Source organism: Rhipicephalus microplus, chromosome 10 (assembly GCF_043290135.1).
Source record: "Rhipicephalus microplus isolate Deutch F79 chromosome 10, USDA_Rmic, whole genome shotgun sequence".
Lineage (NCBI taxonomy): Eukaryota > Metazoa > Arthropoda > Arachnida > Ixodida > Ixodidae > Rhipicephalus > Rhipicephalus microplus.
The window spans coordinates 91,961,236-91,988,128 of NC_134709.1; the positions used below are offsets into that span (position 1 = coordinate 91,961,236).

General features: G+C 47.8%; 1 protein-coding gene across 3 annotated transcripts in view; it reads right to left on the reverse strand.

Moving 5' to 3' along the window:
• The window catches only part of LOC119187746 (uncharacterized), a 73,104-nt gene that overhangs the window by 24,357 nt on the left and 21,854 nt on the right, over positions 1-26,893 (reverse strand). For all 3 annotated transcript variants that reach the window (XM_075874818.1, XM_075874820.1, XM_075874819.1), the window contains 2 exons: positions 21,685-21,776; positions 3,675-3,743 (listed from right to left, as the gene is read on the reverse strand). In XM_075874818.1, coding sequence (XP_075730933.1) covers positions 3,675-3,743; positions 21,685-21,776 — 161 coding nt within the window. The remainder of the gene's footprint in view (positions 1-3,674; positions 3,744-21,684; positions 21,777-26,893) is intronic.

Below are 26,893 nucleotides of genomic sequence, written 5' to 3' on the forward strand. Positions count from 1 at the left end.
GCTCGGTGTTGTGTCCATTGCCTCTTGCGAGACGCTGGACACGCGCTCTTGCGAGCGCTGCGTTTGTTTTGAGGGCCTCGCCTCATAAGACGAGACCTTCGCGGCCACCAGCCCGGAGGTTGGTGGGTCTTTCTTGGATGACGAAGCAGCGCTGGCTGCAACCGCCAAGGGGGCGGATGGCATCACCGCTGGCTCACTACACGTGTGCCAGACAGGCGCCGGAGGCCGCCGTGGCGCTGCCCCCTAACGCGCCACTTCGGCAAAGCTGGTTTCTGGTAGGCAGAACACCTGCCTTCGTGCCTCCCTAAATGAAATGTTTTGTGTTACTTTAATTGTCACAATTTCCTTTTCTTTTTTCCAGCATAGGCATGACCGTGAGTATGCGGCGTGCTCCCCATTACAGTTCGCACAGTGAAGAGAGTTTTCACAGGCATCTGATGTGTGTTCTTGAGCACTGCATTTCGCCCAAGTTAGGCGGCTTCGGCAGTTCTCTGAACTGTGGCCGATCCGCTGGCATTTGAAACATCGGAAAGGGTTTGGTATGTATGGCCTCACTCAAAGCTTGATGAAGCAAGCCTCAACGGAGTCGGGCAGTACACTTGAAAAAAGGTAAGTATCAGGTGCTTAGTCTGGACTTTTTTGCCATCACGCCTTATTCTAATTCGTTTCACGTTGATGACATTCTGTTCGCTGAAACCCTTCAGAAGTTCAGCCTCCGTCAGCCCTAACAGGTCATACTCTGAAACAACGCCACGGGTGGTGTTCATGGTTTGGTGTGGGCTTACTATTAATTTGGTATTTCCGAATTTCACTAGATTAGGCAGTCTCTCATATTGTTTTTGGTCGCGGAGCTCCAACAGGATGTCACCACTTGCCATTCTCGATGTTTTATATTCTGGGCCGAAAATTTCCGTCAAGGACTTTGAAACTAGAAATAGTGAAAGCGTTCGCATTGATTTGCCGGGTGTGTCAGCGTGGATAACGTGGAATCTGGGAAAAATACTTTCTGGTGACCAAAAGACGGGAAGACTTCATCGGTGCGCCCTCTTTTCTGATGGTGATCAGGGAGTGGGGTGAAGGAACTAGCCATATGTAAATGTTTATTTTCGGCAGCGTCGCCAGCCATCAAACATGGAGTCCTACAAGGGGACGCTGCAGGGTCTGTAAGTACAGGCCCTTCAGACGCCAGCTGTACGCCACCACAATAACCGAATATGGTGTATCCAAGGTAGGATAGCCACACAGGGTTAACCCTTGCCGCCAGGAAACACGGAAGTCAATGGAAGTGAGTAGAGGACAGGAAAGATTTAAAGTAAGGGAAAAGACGGAGATGTGAGGTGGAGACAGGAAAAGGCGACTGCCGATTCCCCCGGGCTGCCAATCCAGGAGTGCCATCTACGTGAAGCCGGGGCCAAAGGGGTGTGTTTCCTCTGCCGGGGGGCCTTAAAGGTCCGATCACGCGGCGTTGGCTCAACCCCCAGAATCCCCTTTTCCCCGGCATGGCGGAGCCACGCACGGCTAGGCGTGGGAGGGAGTCAGAACTCCACCGTTAGCTCGGGTCCGTGGTGTCGCTACACACCAAACACCTGCTTTCACAGGCGCCCCTGCGGGGAGATGGTGGTACTTGGAGTGTTGAATAGATGGAGAAACGAACACACAGACAGATGCATGGATTGATGCATGAACGGACACAGGGGCAGATGCATGGACGAACGCAGGGACGGACGCATGAACAGACGCACGCACGGATGGGCGGATGGACGTATGGACGGTCACACGGACGGACGCATGGACGTACTGAAACAAGAACGAACAGACGGAAGAATGCTTCGCCCCACTCTCTATCATTCACTCCGTGGATATGGTGCCATTTTTCGCTTCCCTATAGTGTCCACCACCCCATCCCTCGTTACCATGGAATATGGCGGGGGCTGCACCAGGTGGCCGGAGAGGGACAATGGCAGAGCAGGGAGCATGGCTGATAATGAGGGGCAGGTGAGCAAGTTTAGCAAGTGTCGCTGCGTGTGCTTCCAATGTGGCTGCAGAATTGGCCCACAAAAAACTGGGAGCACGACAAGCCGCGTTCGGTATCCTCGAGAGACCACCAGCGAACTGTTTGTGTCTTTGCAGCGTACGTAGGTCGACAAGGGAAAAGACACTCCTAAAGACAGCCCATACACCAAATTTGGTGTCGTGTCTCTCAAGCGTAAACGCACCTTGAACGGGCACTGAAACACTGCTTCAAGTAACCATGAAATGAATACACTGGAAGAGCTCATTGCATCATGAATTCAGCGCCACAAAAATTTTAAGAAACCGTTCAGTGCGACAGGTTTGTCGCTTGCTGCAATTCAATTCTTTCGTCTCTCGTCCCGACGAAAATGCTAGAAGCTTAGGAGGTATGGATGGCAGGGTCATAGAAAAACATCACGCACGCTTCGCGAGTTTGGACACTTTTTTTTTCTTCGAATGTGCGGCTGGCTCAGTATGATCGCAGGCGCACGCGTGGACAAGTAGCGGCCTCCCGCGGCGATTTCTGTAACGAGCAAGCGCGTCATGTTCAAATCAGTCATCGTCTGATAGATGGGTGTTTGACGTGTGGTTGCGGGGCATATAACGTGATTTGTCGAGAAAAAAACAATTTTTCGCTGACTTTAATAATTTATTGTGGATTCCAGGTCGCGTGCTGTGCTATAACATATGGCTTGCGTGTTGTCGGGAGCCTCTACTGACCATGCTCAGAAAGTGTTGCAGGGCGCCTTTAAGACGGCATGGTGGTGGTACGTGCCCGTCGCTTAGCATTCTACACCTTATCGCCTCCAAGATGGGTGCGCATGCCTTCCTTCGTTTTAGAAGATAACTCCCAGATAGCGCTCGTGCATAACGTGCCTTGATGCGCTAGTTGGCCTTCGCTGCACGGATTAAGACTCTTTAACGCAGCACTTCCAGAAAACAATTCACCAATTTTCTCGCACATAACATCAAATACACGTTTTGTTCACTCTCTCCAGACGCTATACTATCGTTTTTCGACGACATTTCCAGTAAAACATGCAAATATGAGACCAATTTTTCGTCTTCTTTTCTTTGCAACATTGTTACAATCCTTTCCCCATGACCAAAGGCGCTGAGCCGGACTTCTGTTAGGGGAAGCAGAAAATAGCGTCCTTCTTTTCGTTTCTCTTGATTCATACTGCTCTCTCGCTCTCTTATCCATCAGATAATTCTCTGGATTCTCAAAGAAGAAATATGGCGATTCCGCATTTCGCCACGATACTTATAATATACCTCCCGCAAAACTAGAAAAAGCGACATTGTGCTTTCCTTTCCAATACACGAAATACGTTTTGATCCCTTCGGACGTACAGCGGGGTGGTTTCTATAAAAAATGACTACTCGTTTGAACAAAAAGGCCAGCTTCACGGATAATGAATTCTGTAAAAAACATTATCTCGCTCGTATTGTCTGTCGTAGGTACGACGATATGCTGTCACCAAAAAAATTGTAGGTGCATGTACTTTAGGACTAGCTCTGGCAGATGTAAACTTTGTTTATTCGTTTTTTTTAATTCTAGAAAGAGTCGCCAACTAATATTTCGAAAACAATTAGTATAAGAAGGAGACAACGGCGGCTATATATGGTGCTTAAGACTAAATTTTTGTTCGTATGCTTACCTGGTAGCTCAAAAACGGCACACTTCTCTCTTTTTTGCCAGAACCGCATCACGTAGGGCGTCCCGTGTCCTGTACAGAATAAAATTGGAAAACGTTAACAGGAAAAACCACCGCGTGTTTCAGCTCAACCCTCTTTCAATTGCGATTTTACGTTGTATAAAACTTTAGGTGACAAGGCCATCCAAGACAATCATAGTCATTCCGAAACAAGAACCACTTTTGATCATGGACTCGTGGAATGCAGAAGGACACACAAAGGGATGTTTATGGTGGACTTTAAATAAAAGCTTAGTAGCCTAATAGAGCACTGATATAAAATTTCTATATTGCCTTAACTCGATCACTTGGTATCCATAGGTTGTCTTGGCTAAATTTGAATCACGTCCGTCGCGTCGAAGTTATTTTATTTCGACGTCAAACGGCGTTAAAAAGCTTATAGAAAAAAAAGCCACATCCCACGTACAATGGTAATCGACGATATGCGAAGAACGACTGGGAAATGTTGATATGTCACTTTAAAATCAGCACAACGTTACGAGGTGGAGGTCAATGATGACGTACATAATTTCTGTGTCATGATTATCATGTTTGGATGGGTCGTTCACCTTCGTCATCTATTCACGTCACGTAATATCAAATTTACTATATGTGGAGCTAGCGAAACAGCCGCGAGCATGCTGTGAGCACTGTATGTCGTCATGTTCTTACATGACACGCATGTAAGGATTATCATCTTTGCGCCAGTCATTATTTCGTCATCCATTGACGTCACGTAACACCAAATTTGGTATATGTGGAGCTAGCGAAATGGCCGCGAGCGCATCATGAAGGGCCCAATATACTCCAATGAAGCTTTGACGCGTGCGCATGCTAGGCACAACAATGCTACGTTAGCAAAACGCGAGCACTCTATGGTCTGATGCCAGGCGCAACCAGCGTCCGTCAGCACGGCCCGTCAGCCCCCGGCGTGAAATGTGACATGCTGATTTCGCGCCGATGCGTTACCCAGACAACACTGCTTCTCCCTCTTTTCCTGACGGAGGGATGCCGCACGCGCTGAAACGCGCAAGCATCGAAGCAACGCAGCGTGGCGCGCACCTGCAAGTATATGGGAAACCGGTGCCCGGCGTGGCAACGCCGGCGTGGCGCTACGAAATGAACATCGGTGAGCATGCGCACCGCGTCACGTCAAAATGTATTCGGGCCTTGACTGTGGCATGTAGTCATGTTCTGACATGACACGCATCTCAAGAATATCATGTTTGTACTAGTCTCATAGCTTCTTCATCATTCAATGGCGTGACGTAATACCAAATTTGGCATACGATAAAGCTAGCGAAACAACTGCGAGCGCATCATCAGAGTGGCATGTAGTCATGTTGTTACACGACACGCATGTCGTGATTATCATGTTTGAATGGGTCGTTTGCCTATGCCGTCTGTTAGTGTCACGTAATACTGAGTTTGGTATATCTGAAGCTAGCGAAACGGCCACGAGCGCATCATGAGCGTAGCATGTAGTCGTCTTTTTACATGACACACATCTCATGTTTATCATGTTTGCACCATTAACATGCCTTCGTCATCCATTCCCGTTACGTAGATTAAATTGAGTATAAGTGAACCTAGCAAAACGGCCGCCAGCGCATCATGAGCGTGGTATGTAGTGTGTTGTTACATGACAAGCATCTTATTATTATCATGTTTGCAGCAGTCACATACCTTCTTCATCTATTCAATACTGTAATACCAAATTTGATATATGTAACGCTAGCGAAACAGCCTCCAGCGCATCATGAGCGTGGCATGTAGTCATATTGTTATATGACACGCATCTCATGACCTTGAGAGGGTCTGTCGCTTGTGTTCGCTATTCATTCATGCCTTACCATACTAGTTTTGAAACATGCCTTGTAAACGAAACCACCGCAAGAGCTGCAGGATTGTGAAATATAAATCATGACATTCATCACATACATGTCATGATTTTATGTTATGACTAGTCAAATATGTTCTTCATACAGTCATGTTATGCCATACCAATTTGGTATCGATACCATTATTGAAACGGCCAGGAGAGCTAAAAGTCGTAGGCGGTTAGATAGATAGATAGATAGATAGATAGATAGATAGATAGATAGATAGATAAATAGATAGATAACTAGATAAATACATAGATAGATAGATCATCATCATCATCATCATCATCAACCTGCCTACGTCCACTGCAGGACAAAGGCCTTTCCCATGTTCCGCCAGTTAACCCGGTCCTGTGCTTGCTGCTGCACATTTATACCCGCAAACTTCTTAATCTCATCTGCCCACCCAACCTTCTGTCTCCCCCTAATCCGCTTGCCTTGTCTGAGAATCCAGTTAGTTACCCTTCACGACCAGCGGTTATCCTGTCTACGCGCTACATGCCCGGCCTATGTCCATTTCTTCTTCTTGATTTCAGCTATGATATCCTTAACCCCCGTTTGTTCCCTAATCCACTCTGCTCTCTTCTTGTCTCTTAGGGCTACACCTACCATTTTTCTTTCCATCGCTCGCTGCGTCGTCCTCAATTTAAGCTGAACCCTCTTTGTAAGTCTCCAGGTTTCTGCTCCATAACTAAGTACCGGCAAGATACAGCTGTTATATACCTTCCTCTTAAGGGATAGTGGCAATCTACCTGTCATAATTTGAGAGTGCTTGCCAAATGTGCTGCACCCCATTCTTATTCTTCTTGTTACTTCAATCTCGTGGTTTGGCTCCACGGTTATTACCTGCCCTAAGAAGACATAGCCTTTTACAACTTGAAGTGCACTATTACCTATCTCGAAGCGCTGCTCTTTCCCGAGGTTGTTGCACATTACTTTCGTTTTCTGCAGATTCATTTCAAGACCCACCTTTCTGCTCTCCTTGTCTAACTCCATAATATTAAGTTGCGATTCGTCCCCTGAGTTACTCAGCAATGCAATGTCATCGGCGAAGCACAGGTTACTAAAGTACTCCCCATTAACTCTTATTCCTTACTGTTCCCAATCTATGCTTCTGAAAATTTCCTGTAAGCACGCGGTAAATAGCACTGGGGACATTGTGTCCCCCTGCCTTACACCTTTCTTGATTGGTATTCTGCTGCTTTCTTTATGAAGCACGATGGTAGCAGTTGATCCCCTGTAGAATACTTCCAGGATGTTTATATATACTTCATCGACGCCCTGATTTCACAGTGTTTGCATGACGGCTGATATTTCTACTGAACCAAACGCTTTTTCGCAATCTTGAAGGCTATGTAAAGTGGTTGGTTATATTCTGAGCATTTCTCTATTACCTGATTGATAGCATGAATATGGTCGATTGTTGAGTAGCCTGTTCGAAATCCTGCGTGTTCCTTTGGTTGATAGAATTCTAATGTTTTCTTTACTCTGTTAGCAATTACCTTTGTAAATAGCTTATATACTACAGAGAGCAAGCTAATCGGCCTGTAATTCTTCAAATCCTTGTCATCTTCTTTCTTATGTATTAAGATGATGTTAGCGTTCTTCCTAGACTCTGGTACTCTTCCCATCAGGAGACACCTCGTAAACAGGGTGGCTTGTTTTTCTAACACAATCTGTCCTCCATCTTTCAGCATATCTGATGTTACCTGATCCTTACCAGCAGCTTTGCCTTTTTGCATGCTCTCCAAAGCTCTCTCCATATTATACCTTCTTACTTCGGATACCTTACGCCTATTAATCAACTTCGAAAGCTCTGCCAGTTCTATTTTGTCTGTCGTCCTTGAGACTTTCATGATTTCACGCTTCCTAATGAGATTATTCATTTCCTAGGAAAGCTTGCCAGTGTCCTGTCTAACTATCCTGCCTCCAACTTCCACTGCACACTCCGTAATGATACTCGTCAGATTATCATTCATTGTATCTATGCTAAGGTTAGTTTTTTCACTAAGAGCCGAGTGCTTGTTCTGAAGCGAGACTCTGAATTGCTGTACTTTCCCTCTCAGTGCTAGAGCTCATTGATTGGCTTCTTGCGTATCAGTTTCTGTCGTTCCTTTCTCAAGTCTAGGCGAATTCGAGATAGATAGATAGATAGATAGATAGATAGATAGATAGATAGATAGATAGATAGATAGATAGATAGATAGATAGATAGATAGATTGATAAATAGATACATAGATATATAGATAGATACGCTCAAAGTCGCCGAAGTTCTATAAGAAATGCTTCGCATTTAAAATAAAAAAACAGACTGCCCTGCGGCGTGGACACTAGTACTACGTGTTAGGTGACATACATTCCACAAATACTATCCCGAGTGACGATACGCTAGTAATTATGACGTCGATGATCTCTGAGTGTTTCGAGTCGACTTCCAGCCATGCTCTCACTAGTGCCTCTTCTTTCTGGGTAAGCGTGCGAGCGGTTCATCGTGTCGCATCGACTGATTTGCGTTGTGCTCCACTGCATGTGAGTACGATCATTCAGAGCGACAATACGTGCCAAAATGTCGGGGAATCGCTGCGTAGTGAGAACATGCACGTCGAGGCGCGGAAAAAGCGGGAAGTGCGTGGCATTTCATGCCTTTCCTAGTCATGAACGTCAACGCAGTCATTGGGTTGACTTTGTACGTGCCGATGGACAGAGGGACAGGACGCTTGTGAAGAACAGCTGCATCTGCTCCTTTCGCTTTGCGGCAAGCTGCTACAGGGTAAATCCTGTGTTGGCCAAGCAGCTGGGTTTCGCTGGAAGTACGAGGCCTCTTCTCGAGGACGGGGCTATTCCTACTGTGTGCCCTGCTGCAGCTAAAAGCAACGATTCATTCGCCAAACGTCCGCGACATGAGGTGTTCCTGAGCTCCGACAGTATGGCCGGGACTGACAAATACATTGCATTTAACGCGGAGCTTGTCAAGCAAGGGTCCTCGTGAATCACTGCTATACTAAACTCCAGGTCGCTATCATCATCACCTGCCGATGTTGACCGCAATGACGGCGAGGACGACAGTTATTTTTTTTCTCCTCGACTAGCTTCAACTCTAGCTAAGGAGGGAAGATGTTTGAGGTTCGGAATGGGTCCCCTCGATGACTCGAGTGCACGGTGGCAGCGCGAAGGAAGAGCCGTAGTCCGGTGAAGAGACGCTTTATTGCAGCCCCAGGCGACTGCCCGAGTCCAAGCCCGAACCTCCGCTCTCATTTCAAATTCAAACATCCTCTTTGAACCCTTGGTCGAACAAAGAGTCTTCACAAAAACCAATCAGATGATGGTATCGCATCATCACAACCAATCACAGAAACCCTTCCATAAAAGGCACTAAATTTGTAAAAACCTCGTGGCCAAATAAAACACACAAAGGGATAGGTTCTCCGCATGTGACATTCTCTCCCATGCCAGGCCGTGCTGCCCACCATTACTAGTGCTGCCTCCATCGGCCGACTTCCGTCGGCGGCCATTCTCACGCTCGAGCCCCGTCAGTTCTCTCATTAATTGTTGCTTCCTAGAAGCCTCCTTAAGAGCGGTAGGTACACTATTGAGCTCCGTGCACTTACCAGGTGTGCATGCTACAGCGAGGCGCCCCGACATCCTAACAACAGCGGGAAAGATTATGGTCGTTTCCCTGCCGCCACTATGTCTCGGTCAGCCAAGTGGTCGCGTCCCTGTGTCATTCTCAATGACCCGCGCACCTGCCAACAATGGCTTAAACTCAGATGGTGGCACCTGACCTGCCTCATGCCAGACGCTTTTCCGAGTAAACTTTCCCCTTCTAATCCCGAACAGGGGCGACCTTGACTGCTCCGCTTGTGAACCGTGAGAACGAAGAAGTCTCCTTTCTTTCCTGCGCTCGGGTCTTCCGCGTTCGCCTTCGCGGAACCGATAAGCTTCCTTAGTTGATGGGTCGGGAACTGGCTACGCGCTCTACATCAGCCGCATTAAGTGCGCTGCACCCCACATGCTGGTAATTGGTGTGTCATACTAACTACGACAATGTTGGCGACAGAGTTATGTCTACGCTTTCAGAGACACAGATAAACTGACTGTACCTGTGCTCCTAGCAGACGAAACGCCAGTGTTACGTCACCAATTTTTGTGAAAGCGGCATCAGCCGTGTAGCGGCCCCAGCGTGACCACGAGTTAGTGCTGCCAGCACTACAATTTGGTGGACTTTGCACTCATTTTGAACCGCGTTCGATAGCGAATATACTAATCAAGATTGTAGATACTCATTAGTCACTCAGATGCGTTTTAGGTTGCAAATTGCTGCTAGGGGGTCGATAGCTACTTGTTAACGCAAAAATTGTGGCATGAGTAAATTTGTGACAGTGCTCCTTTATATAAAGCGCGTCTACCCGTGTGGCTTTCGATGGTCTATGTTAACAAGCGGTACCCTTTTCAGAATGCCAAGCTTTGTTAACCTCCCTGCCTTTCCTCTCTATTTGTCTCTCTCTCTCTTTACAGAATTCATTTCAAACCCACACTGAAAACAGCACTCATGGATAGTTATATTGTAGTTGTAAGGGGTCTTTCTACCGATGTACATCAGTGGGTTGTGAGTGTTGTCAGTATCAATCAGCCCACAGTGCTTTCAACAAACATCAACACTATAAATCACTGCTTCGAGTGTATTTGCTCAAATTCACAAATTCCTAACTCACTATTTTGCGATACCCATGAACTCGCAGTCAGCCTTAGAACATGTGCAGGTACACCTGGAATGTTCAAGTTTGTTCAGTGCAAAAATATGGAACTGTGGTATTGGAATATGGCTCAACCTAAAATTTACAAAGGCATATATGTATTTGCGGCCGACTAGAAAAACGTTGTATCGCGTTTTGGGACTAATTTTGCTATTCGTATGCTGTTGTGGTTGCGCGCAAGTTTTAACTTCTCATCCCGTTGCCAGAACCACATTTTATATGGTGTCCCGTGTCGTTCACATCGTACAAGCTTCATGAGCTTGCGTTTTGCAAATGCGTATGCAACACCTTGAAGGAGTCTACAAATGACGGTGTATTGAATCAAGCGGAGGTAATGGCTCACGTGCCTAGCACGCATGCAAGGTTTTTGTTCTACATAAAATTCAGTTTGAAAGCTCCGAGGCATGTAGGAGTGCTGGAAAAATGGGCTTTAAAGGCGTGTACCCTTTGAATTCTGGTTCTTGATACCAGTGTTGCTGGCTCGTTTCGTGCGAATTGCGGCTCACTGACCCCCCTGAGCAGAGGTGGAGCAGCTGACACATATTTTCGCACACATCGCAGCAGAGGATTGAACTAACTGGCCAAGTGACATGGAAATTCCCAGTTCTACATAGTAGCCATAAACATTTCAGAAGACGATGCTATGCATGCGCATTCTTGCGAAATAGCGACCCTAATGAAACTGAAAACATTCAGCAATTGACACATCTTTTTTAAAAAAATAATTTCGAACAATTCTCTCATAACAGTGCAACGGAGAACGTCACCACTGTTCCGAAAAGCAGAGGACGCCCCTCTAAAGCAGAAAAAAGATGACGTTGAGCGCTGGTGTGCCTGGGCGCTTGCTTCAGCTCGGCGGTTTCTCTTTACCTGTCAGAACGGCGAATTAAAGAAGTGCGGCACCTGACCGTTAAATTTCGGAGGTGCTGGGTAATCTACCACCCTGGGACTTAATAACCGTACCTTGCGTCCAGTTGATTTCATGGCCTCAGATTGCGACCAATAGCCTGAACCCTAGCGACAGCCCCTCACAGTGTCGTTCACCCCGGAGCCTTTCCGCAACGCGACCATCCTTTCTTCAGTGCTACTGGCGACAGGGATTGAAAACTCCCTTCGCGAATATGTCATGGTAAGAAAGTACAAGAAGTGGGCGCATCAGCCTATCAACGTCCTATTCCACCTAACCGATGTTGCCACACTGTAGTTTCGTAACCACAACACCGACATTCCTGCCTGGCTGGCCTTCAGAACTGCAATTGTGGAAATTTTAAGCCATCCAGAATATTAAAGCTGCATACCGAACAGCCGTACAAGGTCTATAAGCAAGCTGGTAAAAGTAACACCATCTATATTGAAGTGTATTGGTCTCCCTTTGCAGATGCATGAACCCATTATTCATGGAGGCGAAGAACATCAAGCATATCTTGAAAATTGTCTGTGACGATCAATTTTATGTCACCACTATGAACCTGGAAACAGCAGTGGACGCCATACATCTATGTCAGATCCATGTAGAACACTGAAAACAACGTGATACTAGCCGCGCTTGTGCGTCAGGTTATACTCTTGCCAATCGAATGTTCTAGCGTTACCGCTGGTGGTGGCGTAGGTTCCAGAATAATCTGTAAAGTTCGCAGAGTGGGCGTGATCTTATCGAAATGATCTACTAAAGTCCGGAAGCTTCTCGAAAACTGCAGGGGCGGTTTGCGCTGAGAATTGTGTAGTGTTTTGGGGCGATAACAATACTTGAGAAATGGAACGTGGCATTGTCCCCCTCTGAAAAAGGCATCGTCCCGATGCTTCAACTAAAGATGAAGGTACAATGATAATGCATAAAAGTACAATGAATAAATTACAATACAATAATAATACAAAAAACACTGTTTCAATTTGTTAGCGCGCATGAAACGGCTTGAGACGCGCGACATGAACGACTTCAGTTCGCAATCGGCGTCGTTGAGAGTTCGTGATGCCGTCGGGGACAACCTCGTAATCAAGTGGGCCGAGACGTCGAACCTGTACGGTCCGAAGTACCGTCGCAGAAGCTTTTCACTTAGTTCACGTCGGCGTATCGTTGTCCACACCGAAACACGTTCACCGGGCTGGTATTCCACGAAGCCTCATCGAAGATTGTAACGGCGGCTGTCAGTCGTCTGTTGGTTTTTGATGCGGAGACGCGCGAGTTGTCGGGCTTCTTCGGCGCGTTGAAGGCACTCACTCACATCTAGGTTTTCTTCGTCGGTGACGTTGGGTAACATGGCGTCGAGCGTCGTTGCCGGGCTCCTTCCGTAGACCAATTTGTATGGAGATATCTGCGTCGTGTCCTGCACCTCCATGTTGTATGCAAAGGTCACGTACGAAATAATGGCGTCCCACGTCTTGTGTTTGACATCGACGTACATTGCCAGCATGTCGGCGATCATCTTGTTTAGCCGCTCGGTGAGGCCATTGGTCTGTGGGTGGTACGCTGTCGTGCGGCGGTGGTTTGTCTGGCTGTATGCCAAGATCGCTTGAGTTAGGTCAGCAGTAAATGCCGTTCCTCTGTCGGTGATAAGGACCTCCGGGGCACCGGGACGTAGGACGATATTTTCGACGACAAACTTAGCTACCTCGGATGCACTGCCTTTTGGCAGGGCTTTTGTCTCGGCGTAGCGGGTGAGGTAGTCAGTAGCTACCACGATCCATTTGTTTCCGAAAGCCGTAGTCGAGAACAGCCCCAGTAGGTCCATACCAATCTGCTGGAAAGGTCGGCGAAGTGGTTAAATTGGCTGCAGAAGTCCCGCTGGCCTTGTCGGTGGTGTCTTGCGTCGCTGACACGCCCGGCATGTCCTCACATAACGAGTGATGTCGGTGGTAAGACGTGGCCAATAGTACGTTTATTGTATCCTCGCGAGCGTGCGACAAACACTGAGGTGCCCTTCTGTCGGATCGTCATGAAGGGTATGCAGGAGTTTCGGTCGCAGAGCTGAAGGCACCACAAAAAGATACTTGGCTCGAATCGGTGAAAAGTTTTTCTTTTGGAGAAGACCATTTCGCAGGAAGAACAACGCAAGTGCGCGCTTGAATACCTTCGGGACTTCGGCGGTCCTACCTTCGAGGTATTTTATTAGGGCCTTATGTTCTGGGTCGGCCCGTTGTCGTTCAGCGAAGTCGTCGGTAGTCGTCAAGAAGTAGTCGTCATCCGGGTCGTCGGGTGGTGGTTGGTCGACAGGCGCACGAGAGAGACAGCCGGCGTCGGAGTATTTCTTGCCGGATTTGTAAATGACGGTAATGTCATATTCTTGAAGTCTCAGGCGCCATCGTGCGAGGCGATCTCAAGGGTCCTTCAAGGTAGCTAGCCAACACAAGGCGTGGTGGTCGCTCACAACTTTGAAGGGCCTGCCGTAGAGGTAGGGGCGAAATTTCGACGTTGCGCAGATAATGGTGAGGCACTCCTTTTCTGTTGTGGAATAATTGGTTTCTGCTTTGGATAGCGATCGGCTGGTTTCAAGTCCGTCAACCTTTTCAAGTCCGTCAGCCCTCTGCACAAGAACGGCGCCAAGACCTACGCTGCTTGCGTCATTGTGTATTTCTGTCTTGGCGAATTCGTCATGATGAGCAAGTAACGGAGGCGTCTGGAGGCGATGTTTAACCTCCTGGAAAGCGTGTTCCTGCGGCGTTTCCCACTTGAACTACACGTCGGCCTTGGTAAGGTTAATGAACGAATTGGTGATGCGGGCGAAGTTTTTCACGAACCGCCTATAATAGGCGCACAGGCCCGGAAATCGGCGCACCGCTTTCTTGTCAGTGGGCGGCGGGAAGTCGGCGATGGCAGCTGTTTTCCGCGGATCAAGACAAACTCCAGGATTGGTAATCACGTGTCCCAGAAACAAGAGCTCCTCGTACGCAAATCTGCACTTTTCTGGCTTCAGTGTAAGTCCGGATGTCTTGATGGCTTGAAGTACAGCTTCAAGGCGCCGAAGATGCTCGTCGAAACTCGAGGAAAACACGACGACGTCGCCGAAGTACACAAGGCAAGTCTGCCACTTCAATCCAGCCAGTACTGTATCCATAACGCGTTGATAACTTGCAGGCGCTGAGCAAAGGCCAAAGGGCATCACCTTAAACTCGAAGAGGCTGTCTGGCGTTATAAACGCCCTCTTCTTGCGGTCTCTTTTGTCGTCTTCGATTTGTCAAAACCCAGTCTTAAGGTCCATTGACGATAAGTACTTGGCGTTATGGAGCCGATCAAGTGCGTCATTTATTCGTGGGAGAGGATACACGTCCTTTTTTGTTATTTTGTTCCGGCGGCGATAATCGACGCAGAAACGTAGGGCCCCATTCTTTTTCTTCACTAACACCACGGGGGACGCCCATTGACTCTTGGATGGCTGGATGATGTCATCCCGCAGCATTTCATCAACTTGTCTCTTCATGGCTTCACGTTCTCGTGTCGAAACTCTGTACAGACTCTGACGGAGTGGTGTGGCATTTTCTTCGGTTATGATGCGATGTTTCGTGATTGGGGTCTGCCGAATTTTTGATGACGATGAAAAGCAATCTTCGTATTGCAGGAGCAGGGCCTTGACCTGTTCTTGCTTATGGTTCGGAAGTCTGGGATTGACGTCGAAAGCTTGGGAGGGGCTTGGTTCCTCTGAGCAGGTTCCGCAGAATCGACGAGGGTGAAAGCACTGGTGGCGTCCACAATTTTTTCGATGTATGCGACCGTTGTTCGTTTGTTCACATGTTTGTACTCATTGCTGAAATTCGTGAGCATAACCGTTGCTTTTCCTCCATGCAGCTCTGCAATTCCTCTTGCGACGCAAATATTTCGGGTGGTCAACTGATGCTGACTGCCTTCAACGATGCCTTCCAAGTCAGGTGATGTAGGAGCGCCGACTCAAATAATGACGCTGGAGCGAGGCGGAATGGTAACTTGTTCTTACAGCACATTCAAAGCATGGTTCCCTGACGGCGTTCGCGGCGGTAGTGCTTCTTTTGTGGATAACGCTATCGTCTTTGTTCTTAGGTTGATGACAGCACCAAGGAGGCATAAGAAGTCCATACCAAGGATGACATTTCTCGAGCAACGCTGTAGGACTATGAAGTCTGTAGGATAAATACGGGCATTAATGGTGACTCTCGCTGTGCAGATTCCTGCAGGCGTTACTATAGGCGTTACCCCTGGCTGTGCGAGTTTCAGGGCCATCCTAAGCTGCCCTAACTTTCTTTAACTTCGCGGCGAACGACCCACTGATGACGGAATAGTCGGCTTTAGTATCGACGAGAACGGCCATACTGTTGCCGTCAATAAGGACGTCGAGGTCGCTAGTTCGCCGTCTCGCATTACAGTTAGGACGTGGCGTCGGGTCACGGCGGCGTCGGCTTGTTCCGCTGCTTCCATGTTGCGTCGTCAGGCCACCTTCGGTAAGTGAGCTTTCACCATCAGGGATTTGTCTGGTTGGCGTTGTGTTCGGAAAGCTCTTTCGCGGCGTCGTCATCGTCGTCAAAGGATCTTCGGTAGTTCATCGCACAGCAACCGCACCTCCATCAGTTGCTGCTCTTAGTTTCCCGGATACGGGCTATCAGACCGGCCCCGCGTTGAGCCAGAGTACTGCCGGGGGTGCAGTGACATGCGGCGGCTGGGCGACGGTGAACGGGAAGGAATTCGTGGTGTCCATTGAGTTCTTGTCAGGTAGTCGGCGATGTCACGTGGCCGTTCTCCTGGCTGCGGACGCGGTGCATTGACGGCGAACCACGCAGTCCCATCTGTCGGTACTGGCAACGGCGGTATGTGTGTCTGGCCTCGCCGCAGTGGTAGCAGAGCGGGCGGTTGTCAGGTGCACGCCGAACGTCCGTTTTCCTCAGCGCACTGCGCTGGCGCGCTGGCGAACGGTAGGATGTCGGTGGGGATGGTGGCGTCTGGCGACGGAATTGCAACGGGTTGGCGTTTTGGCGTGGACGGGGAGGAGCGTTGTGGCGCACTGCAGCGGCGTAGCTCATAGTTTCTGGCTCGGGCAGCGGTGTTTGGGGAATTCGAAGCGATTGCTGAACTATTTCTCGCACGATGTCAGCGATTGAATCAATTTGAGGCCGCGCCGAAGGCAACAGCTTGCGCGGCTCTTCCCGAAGACCGTTCGGATCGTTTCACGCAGGTCTTCGGAGTCACTGGCTTGAGCAGCAGCGCATTTTAGAATCAGGCGACAAATGTACTGTCTGGTGCGCATGTCCAGGGTTTTTTCGATAGTGGTTGCCTCGGATACAAATTCTTCGACGGTGTCCGGTGGATTCCTCATAAGTCCCGCGATGAGTTCCTGTTTGACCCCTCGCACAAGGAAACGAACTTTCTTCTCCTCAGGCATGTTTGGGTCAGCGTGATAAAATAGGCGGGTCATCTCCACTGTGAAAATGGCAGTCTTTTCATTTTGTAGCTGAACCCAGGTCTCTAGTAGAGCAGCGGCCCTCACTTTGCGAACGACGCTTGCGAACGTTTGCAGGAATGCGCCGCACAAGACATCCCACGTTCGAAGCGTGGACTCCCGATTCTCGAGCCAGGTCCTTGCTGTGTCTTCTAGGTAGAAGTACACACGACGGTGCTTTTCTTGGTTGTCCCAGTGGTTGAGGACAGCCACGCGGTCGTACGTTTCTAGCCAGGTTTCCGGGTCTCCAAACGATGACCCATGGAACGTTGGTGGTTCCCTTGGTTGATGAATGACGATCGCGAGCTGGGACGCTGTGGTTGTCATTGTGGCTGCAGTCGAGGTCATGGCCTTGGTCTTCCGCGCCTTGTCTTGTAGAAGCCCGTACTCCAGTGGGAGACCGTGCTGTCGGTGGCTTGTTCGCTTCTTTTGGTTGGCGTCGGTGTCTTCTCCGCGACGTGGGCGGGGTTCACGGCTAGACGGGAATGTCCGGTATATGAACGGAGCAGCACCTCCACCAGATGTCACGAGGTGGTGACGTGGCCGAAGACAGGATACTTTGTGTTGGGATTTAACTGTTTCTTTGGGTGAACCTGTGCCTGGTAAACGGAAAGTCCGATTACAGTAGCAGTCTTGCACAGATTGCAGAGAACGGAGCGTCGGCCTTCGATCAACTACTGACAAGCAGCGAAGTGCATCGGCATTTATACTCTTGCCAATCGAATGTTCTAGCGTTATCGCTGGTGGTGGCGTAGGCTCCAGAATAATCTGTACAGTTCGCAGAGTGGGCGTGATTTTATCGAAATGATCTACTAAAGTCCGGAAGCTTCTCGAAAACTGCAGGCGTGGTTTGCGCTGAGAATTGTGTAGTGTTTTGGGGCGATAACAATACTTGAGAAATGGAACGTGGCGATATTCTTTGTCAACACCTGAGCGTCACATCTTAACTGAACAACTAATAGTCCGTAAGCATCGCCGGTAGTCTTGGGGAGAAGAAAGAGAGCTCATGCGGTGCTGCGTTGACTGCCGATGGCGGAGCAACATCACACGCAAAAATGGCTTTTCGCTTTCTCGTATAGATGAGGCCCTCCATACCTCCGTACTAGGAGCTGAGTTCTTCTCTTCGATAGATATGCGCTCCGGTTACTGGCACGTGTCACTTAGTGAGGCTGACCAGCCCGAAACAGCTTTTGTTACTCCCGATGGCTTGTAAGATTGAAATGTCATGCCTTTGGGGCTATGCCATGCACTTGACGCGTTCTAGCGCATGTTCGACAAATGGCATGGCAGGTATGTCTACACTACCTCAATGACTTAATGTTTTCGCACGGCTTTCCAACGTATCATCAACACATGAAAGGAGTGCCCACTCAATTTCCTAAAGTCTGCTGCTCTACGGCTATAGATTTGAAGAAGTGTCGCTTTGGCGTATGACGTCTCCTTATCTTGGGCGACGTCGTCTCTTGAGAGGGTGTTCTTTCTGGTCCGACAAAGCTTAGTGTGGTTTAAACGTTCCGTAAACCAAATTCAATAAAAAACTTTCGGTGTTTCTTTGGCTTTTATTGGTATTTTCGCAGTTTTATCTAAACCTCCGCATTCATTGTCGCTTTGGCTGGACTTGTTCGTTGCACCAATTATCCTAAGGAACCGTCATCAGCATGCGATGATGCGTTCACCAGACTTCACCGCCTTATAACGGCACCCCCAATAGTGAGACATTTGGCCCACTCGTCCCGACCAGACTGCTCACGTACGCCAGTGGTGTAGGTATAGACGTCAACCTAGATTTCATGAACAAGTTGTTTTTTACACCATCCTTGTGCTCCCCAATGCCAAGTCCAAGTATTCCGTGACCGAAAAGGAATGTCTAGCCATCTTACGAGCCAAAAAAAAGTTTCGACATCATCTTTATGGACGCCCATTTAGCTTGCCAACAGGTGACCCTGCTGGCTTTCTTCATTAAAGAGTCATCTGGTAGAATTATCTGAACGCTACTACGTAACCTCGAGTACGACAATCACGTGGTTTATAGACCTGGTGGTAAACATTTTTATGCTGATCGTCTGTCCAAGTCACCTCTTTCATGTGATGATTCATACCCGTCTGAGTCCTTTTACGGGGTGTCCTTATTCTCTGTCAGTTGCAAACAGTAGGGAGCGATAGCTCAGCGGTTCAGCGGACCTAGCGCTTGAGTTTTGGAGGCAGCGGAGCGCGAAGCAGAATGAATGATATCTGAGTGATGCACCACTTTTCTCAGCGGAGCTCATTGCTTTGCTACCATTCTTTATTGCGAGGAAAGGAAGAAAATAAAAAAAACTTGGCCCGCATCATAAACATATAGCTGGTCAGTCAAACACGTCCAAGTTATGATTATGGCCTAGATTGGGAAGAGGAAGGGCAAAGAGTGAATGGAGAGTACTTTGGTAACCTGCACTTCACCGGTGCCATTGCATTGCTTAGTAACTCGGCGGACGAACTGCAAATCATGATTACTGATTTATATGAGTATAGCGGGAAAGTCGATCTTAAAAATAATCTGCTGAAAATGAAAGTAATGTACAACAACCTCAAAAGAGAAGAGCATCTTATCTGAAGCTGCCTCGTGAGACGAAACCATTCCTTATGCTCCAAAAATGAAGCAAACAACTCTCCTTTTCTCAGAGACGTGTCTCCGCCTCTGCGTTCCCAGACATTGCTGCCCTCATCCTCCAGGAAGTTAGCTTAGGGAGAAATTCATGATTTCTTCAAGGTACAGATTAAAAGTGTTTTCGCGCAACCACAAGTCTATTTAGACAGCCGGTCGGTTGTTTGAAGTGTGAACACAAGATGCTGCCGCCTGTCCGCACTTACCGTGACAGCACGCCGCCACATTATCTTGTCGTGCAGGATGTTGTGACTCGGCCGAAATTGTTTCTCAGACTGGCTCAACGTGAGAACACTTCCCCCGTGCGGATGACTTATGACCGCAGGGTGTGATGAACAAATGCTCACGGACTTCGGCAACAAAGGCGCATGCACAGGTAAACGGCTCAGTGACCCATCTGCTCAGCTTTTCTTCAGGCGCTAGTCTTCCTACTGGCCATCGTTCGCTTGCCCCAAACGTAAGTGAACGGAATAAGCTTTGTCTGAAAAACGCTCACACGCTCGCCGATGCGCACACTTCGCTCAGAAAACAATGTGAGTGGAGGAGTGGCTCGCTCCGTCAAAACGCTGGCTGAGCCAGCGTGCCATGCATGCACAAGTGGCATCTCCACTTGATCGCTCCGATTTCGGCCTGCTAAGCCAATCAGCTGTTGCTCTCTGGTCTCTGTGTGTGAAATCCGAGTGAATAAATTTAGCCCTCATGGCAGCAATATCATTCAGTTTTTCGCGCCGTCCGCTTATTAAAAACGGCGCTGACATTACACTGTGCCTTTCTACCGCTTCAAACCTTACTGCAATCGTACTGTAGTTCTGCAAGTAAGTCACCGGGATCCCTCTTTTTCTGGAGGGGACATAAACGTAGTCACAATGAGCGCCGTTCCAATGGGCAGAGGGTACCACTCTATGGCAGAAAGAATATGACGTTCGATGTTGGCGCATCGGGACACTTCTGTATGCTTGTCTGTTCCTCCTTGACCAGCGGTGACAGTTCATGCAGTTTATCACAATAGTGCTGTGCCAAAACGTCCTCGTTTGACATGTACACTTGCGTTTAGGGATGTACACAGCAATGTTGAGAACGATGCACTGGCTGCGCGACTCTGCATTTTTGTTATGGTTCACGTTTCATCTTCCTGATTCATTTACTGAGCGACTCAGAACTCTCGGAAAGTTACCGTTGTTCGCGAGATTTCTTTCGAGACGCGCCAACACGATCATCGCATTTTTTTTCTCTCGATCGGCTAAGCTTCCCGATTTTAAGCTCTGTCCTCCAAACTTCATTTGCTAAGGATAAGTGTCCATGCTGTGCACCTATGATCTGGCTGACCACCCGGCAGAACAATAGAGCAACTGCATTAGCTTTCTGATTTGAGCTGCGACAACGTTGCACCTAAATTATGAAATAAATTCGAAGAATACGAAACAGTACAAAATACCGTTATTATTAAAAATACCTCTACAGCCACTACAGCTGGGTCATAATCAAAACAGGTAGAAACGCAACAGTTCTGTGTATTTTAAAGGGGCTATCGTCATCTTACCTTTACTTCCGACCTCCCTCTCTATTTCATGAAATATAGCATTTTTTGAATTAAAAGTCTAAAGCAAAGTCTGTTCAAATGCCTAAATTCCTTTCTCATGGAGTTTCTCAGCAACTATATATAAGTTGGACCTAGTTATCATGGAAAGTTATTTGTATTTACGTTAGGCCTACATATAATAACTCTTAGAGTTTAGTGAGCCAATAATACTATAAAAACATAAGTAACACTGTCGTGGAGGTCTCGGGAAATTTAAACCACCTGGAGTAGTTTAACGAGTTCCTAAGTGGAAGTACATGATACGTTGGTCCTCGAGTAGAGAGTTTTAACGAGTCGGCTATATATGCACGAAAAAAGGAGAATTCAAAAGCTTATTTTTCTTTCAGATACAATGTTAATAAGGAATAACACGGAATACAGCTGATAAGATGTAGTAGGTGGTTAATGTAGTAATAATGAATTCAACTAGTACAATATCAGAGTGGGCCAAAAGACACCTTTTTGCTGGCAGGCACAAAGCGTGCAATTTTCCAAAACCGCCTCTAATTCCATACCAGTTTAGTGATGGTTGCTCTTGCACTTCGGCATATTTTATTGTATATATCTTTGCATGTTAGTGAGTGCAGTGTTGCTAACGAAGAGATTCCTGGGCCACCTGTCTTAGAACCCTGGCACAGTGTGTTCCCATATTCTGCACGAAGACGTAAGGCACAAGTATTACGTAATCGTGGTAGAGCCCTTCTACCTCTCTTACCTTTTTGTTCTGGGTACCAAATATTCATTTCAGGCCACCGAGTTTTATTGAAAAGCGTAGCCCGCATCTCTGTTTTCTTCTTCTGAGAAAACCTGAAAAAGATCGTTCGAGCATTAGATATGATGTACATTTGACAAGTAGTAGTAGTAAACAACTTTATTACTAGGTTGTACATTATGTACAGCTTCATCACTTGAGTGAAAAAAGTTCCAGGCACAAAACACTAGCCTAAATGAAATTCTAGAAGGTACAACATGCCCTCATCTGAACATTCGGTTTGTAAATTATGAAAACAATGGTTAGTCAGGTAATGAGTAAAATATGGTAATGATGCAATCTCCAGCTAAGCGGCCGAAACAAAGGGGCACACCAATTCATTGACTACATTACAATTCACTGTATAGGGTTTCGCAAAAGTGTAAATATGTCATAGTCTAAATGGCTGCCAGCTGCGTCTCTCTTTATCTGCCTCTTTCAAGCTTTGAAAGTGTTCCAAATGACAACAGTGTTGAGATGATCAAAGGGAAACTGATGAACAGAATATCCTATAGTCAGGAGAGATCATGTATGTGATGCCATGACATGATGTAGGCTGTGCAAAATACAGTTGCTGTAGGTGTGTCTTAAAATGTGCACTATAAAGGCTTGTAAACATATACGAAACATAAAGTCGCGAGGGTCACGTGAAACGTGCACGCTGATAATGAACAATGAGTGGTAATGGTAGTAAACCTATGGGAGTACCCTGTTAACACGAATTACTTATCAATGACCTCATGTTTAAGGACCAGCAGGTGGGGCTCCCATTAACGTATGTACTGTTGCAAAATAATAACGGGGGAACTTCGAGCGTGCCGCACTGTATTGAAGAAGAGGTCAACGGGTGGGCTTCGCTAGGGACATCAACTTGTTTCTGTTGCCGGCGGCAGCAACATTGAACAGTCAACAATGTAGCGAAATGACTCGTCGCCCAGACGTGAAGGAGAGACGTCCATTTATTGCCAATTCTAGCGGCGAATGGCCCCGACCGTGTGCGCGTGCCCCGATTCACCCTCTGATTCCTCTTCTTCGATAGAGTGCGGCATGCTCCAAGTTCCCCCGTTATCAATTTGCAACATACTCTCAGGGGGCCAAAGATACATCACAGGCATCAAAAATGAAACTTCCGCGGTAGCAATATGGCCTTCCGCGGTAGCAATATAGGTGCGCGGCCCGCTGGCATGTTTTCCGCAAGCCAACTGCAAGGTGTTAGCGATGACGAACTTTGCGTTGTGATACATATTCTTTCGAAAGCCCCAAAGCGGAGATATGGTGTCGTAGCGAGATGTCTCGATCCATCGATGAGCAATGGGATGGTGCGAAGTGCTTGGGCTTGTAGGTATCGCCATTCTGACATCTTCGTGTTGTAATGCCTGAGTGGTGTTAGCGGGACGATTTATACGGTTTGTCGGTGACTCTACTTGAGCTAGGCTGATAAGCCTCATGGCGTTCCTCCAGCCGAACCATATATGTGTCTTTTCCACCGTATGGCGTATAGTTAAAGTGAGGCAAGTATTCCGGAGAATCGCCCTGCGCCAAGTTGCCCTTATCGTAGACATCGTCCTCGAAGGAACTGTTGCGCTCCTTGCGTTCCTTCTGTGGTCTGTAGCCGAAACGTTCTTTAGTGGGCTTTCGCATTTGATGCACAGCATGTAATTTTTTTCACACCGCTCTCCTTGTTTCCAGAAGCGCCTGAGCATCGCGGTCATTGATTTGCGGCTGTTGTACACCTTCACGTACTTGAGATCGACCATCATAAGGCATATAGTAATCCTGGAATACTTGAGAGTGGTGTACTCGACGTGACGAATGTCGAAGACGCGACCATGGCCGGTCTGGAACAAGTTGCGCACGGTCGGCGTTACCACCATGGTGCTATTGATGACGAAAACTTGTGCATTCATGACGACTGTCGACTCGCTGGCATGGCATCTCAGATTGTTCCATGGTTCTGCTGCTGGCACGGCATCATGAAGTTTATGCCACTTATTTCCCTGCTCGAATGCAGACTGCAAGTGGTGCTTCACAAAGGTTCGAGAATGCAATCTATCGATTCCGACAGCACCGAAAGGTGACAGTGACGATACGTCGATGTTCGTAGCAGAACCTTAACTCACGGCAAACAGTGCGCTAGACGGGGAGCATAAGTCGGACTTTATGGGGCCTTGCAGCATTCATCCAAAATTAGTTTCGATCGCAGTTATACATCTGCTGATGCGATCAATTTTCCCGGTGGCAACTTGCCCATAAGCGTTAGATTCGATGAGGACACTAATTTTTTCGGGTTGCCATGCATTTGATTCACGGCTGTCAGCTGCGTTGTACCACCGTTCGTCGTGCCAATGCAAAATGTTGTGGTCGAGCGGTGGGCTTGTGACGGTGCATATTTTCGTAATTGTTCATGCTTCCACGGTTATTGCGGAGTTGTCGAACTGGCTGCGCAGTGGCACGTTCACACGCTCTATGTAGGTTTGTATAGATGACCTTGAGGGACCTTGTATAGATGACCTAAAGGGACGAGAGATAGCTCTTGTTTTCTCAAGAAGGAGCACTTAAGAGTCTTTGACAGGTCTTCACGAATGTATGACTGCTGACTGCTGTTAGCCAACAGTAATCGCACAAGGAGTCGTTTGTCTCCGAACTCTGCGCAAATTCGGCCTGTCTGCAATAATAAAGGAGTAGATTCAATGTGACTGTCTTGGGTAGTCGTGACGGCTCGCACGACACCTGACGGGGTTTTATGAGAGGTGGGTGACTTATTCTGTGGCCGTGGATGTCCCGCTGGCTTGGATAACTCGCAGAAAATCGTCAGGTGGCTCCGCTGGCAGCTACCACACTTGAGGCCGATAATTTTTAGGCACAATCTGATGATGTGATGGCGTGTTCCACAGCGAAAGCAACAACTGGCATACTGCAGCCTCTCTCACTTCTCCTCAGCTGAAAAGTTGGCGTTGTAGACAGCGATAGCGTGATCGCTAGTTTGACATAGTGGGCATGGTGGTCTAACGGGCAATGTAGATCCGGTTAGTGCTGACACTGATGGTATGCGTTCCATGGCATTCACTAACTCAGATAACTGGGTCCTGGGTTCATCTTGCGATGCACGACGAGACTGTAGCCAGCCCTCTTCTGGGATTTCCACTTGAGTGCGGAGAAACGTTAGTAACCCCACGGCTAGCCGTGTTTGGTCTTCAGGGGTTTTGGCGATGCTGGAGGCGCAGTTTGATTCCTTAGATTTTCGTCAGTACATAATGGCGAAATCCTCTGGCTGGCATCGCATCAGGACACGGTTTAAGACAACGGCGTACTGGTCGGGCGCAACTCCAAGGCCTTCCAAGGCACTAATGTGGAACCGCGCACTATCGTGCAGAAGACGAAGCTTTGAGACCGCTGACGAGCTTTTCACGGGGCTTAGCGCAAGGAGATGATCAACATGCTCCTTCACAAGCGAATCCTGACATTTGGCCTCAAAGAAAGCGAAACGGGTGAAACTCACCGGAAACTGTCTCGTTTCGCCGCCCAAGCAGCCGGAAAAGAACGCCACGCGGCCAGCGTGCAAAAATCGTTCCGAGCGTAGTTTTCCCGCCACGCAAAACCGGATCCGGTTTCCTCTTCACAGCCTAGGCTGCGCTAGATCAAACCAAGTGACCTAACCAGCTGGCCGCAGATTCAAGATGGTTACAGAGGCGTCGACGGTGGCTCTCTTCAGTTCAAATAGGAAACTACCCGCGCTGCACGACGAAGCTTGATGGCCTCAACGAGGACGCGCTCATCGAGAGCCTGACTTGGATTACGATCGCCTAGAACTCTGGAAGTAGACGGTGCAGAGGCAGCAAAATGGCGTGCCCTAACGTGTCTCGCGTTTGTGTACAGCCAGCTGAACGCGCTGCCGCCGCTGCCGAAGTGTTCGCTCGTGTCGTTTCTGCTGGCTTATCTCCCAAACCAACGTTTTAAAAGGTGCGTGCTGTTTCTTTTCCCTACTTTGCGTGAATTACTAGAATGAGGTACGTACTTTAGTTCTCAGAAAGCAGGCAAAATTGAATTAATTCTTAAGGTATCGGCGGCAGTGGCGGTGGACATCTTATTATTGAGAACATCTTCAACGCGCGCGTTAGGGGTTTCCCGGCTACTCTGGCGTTTCTGTTTTTCTTCAACTCTCAAGTGTGAACGTGGCCTTACGGGTCCCCCAATTTCTGTCAAAGGTGAAGACTCACTCAAAAAAAAAGGAGCGACAATGGGGCAACGTGCACCGGACCTCTTTCGGCGTAGCGTTTTTCTCCCTTTGGAAGACTTTCACCAGCGCGCCCTCTCGCGGCAAGAATCGAAAAAGCAAATTTTCTCCTACAGTGTTCAATTTGCTTCTCAACCACGGGGTCCTGCCCGCGCGCAAGCGCACGCCAAGCCTAGTCGGCCGTGGCCAGTCGCATGCGATTACTTTTACGAATGATTCTTGCAAGCAATGAAGGAGTGACGTTTATTCTTTTTTATTGGTTTGCAGTAACGTCAGTGCAGATGCTTTTCTTTTTCATTGCTAGGCACTCGCGCTATGCTCCCCACACTTCCGTGTGTGTCTCGTTTTGTTTTATACTACCAATTTGTTGCGAATACAAGGAGCCCTGTTTCCCTTAACAGTTTTGTTTTATCGATTACCTTAGACTGTACAAAAATAATGAATTTTCTTGGGTGTCGATATACCTGGTAAGAATACGCGCTTTTTAATTCGCATGGCATTAATAGCACTCACTATTTCAACGAGACACATAAAAAAGCATCGCGGTTTATTTTTTCTTAACATTATAGCTAACGTGATACCAATGCACAGTGCATGCGTGAAAGCACGATCATATACAATTGCTGGTGTTCTACGTGCTGTAACAGCCATATGACTATCAGGCCCGTCTTGGTGAGGTCTGCAGGTGAATTTAGAACCACTGAAATTTTACCGTAAATTCAAACATAGGCACACGAGTGTTCTTAGCATTTCGCTTCCATCGAAACATGGCAGGGACGAATCCAACCACTCATTCTAGGGGAGGGAGGGGGCAGTCAGTTTCAGTAACACTGAATAGGAGGCATAGTCATTATTTTTTGTTTTTACTACCACAAAAACTATCTCAGAGCATAAATACTGTTAAAGTGTGCTCAAAGTGGTCCCACTCATTTGTCATAA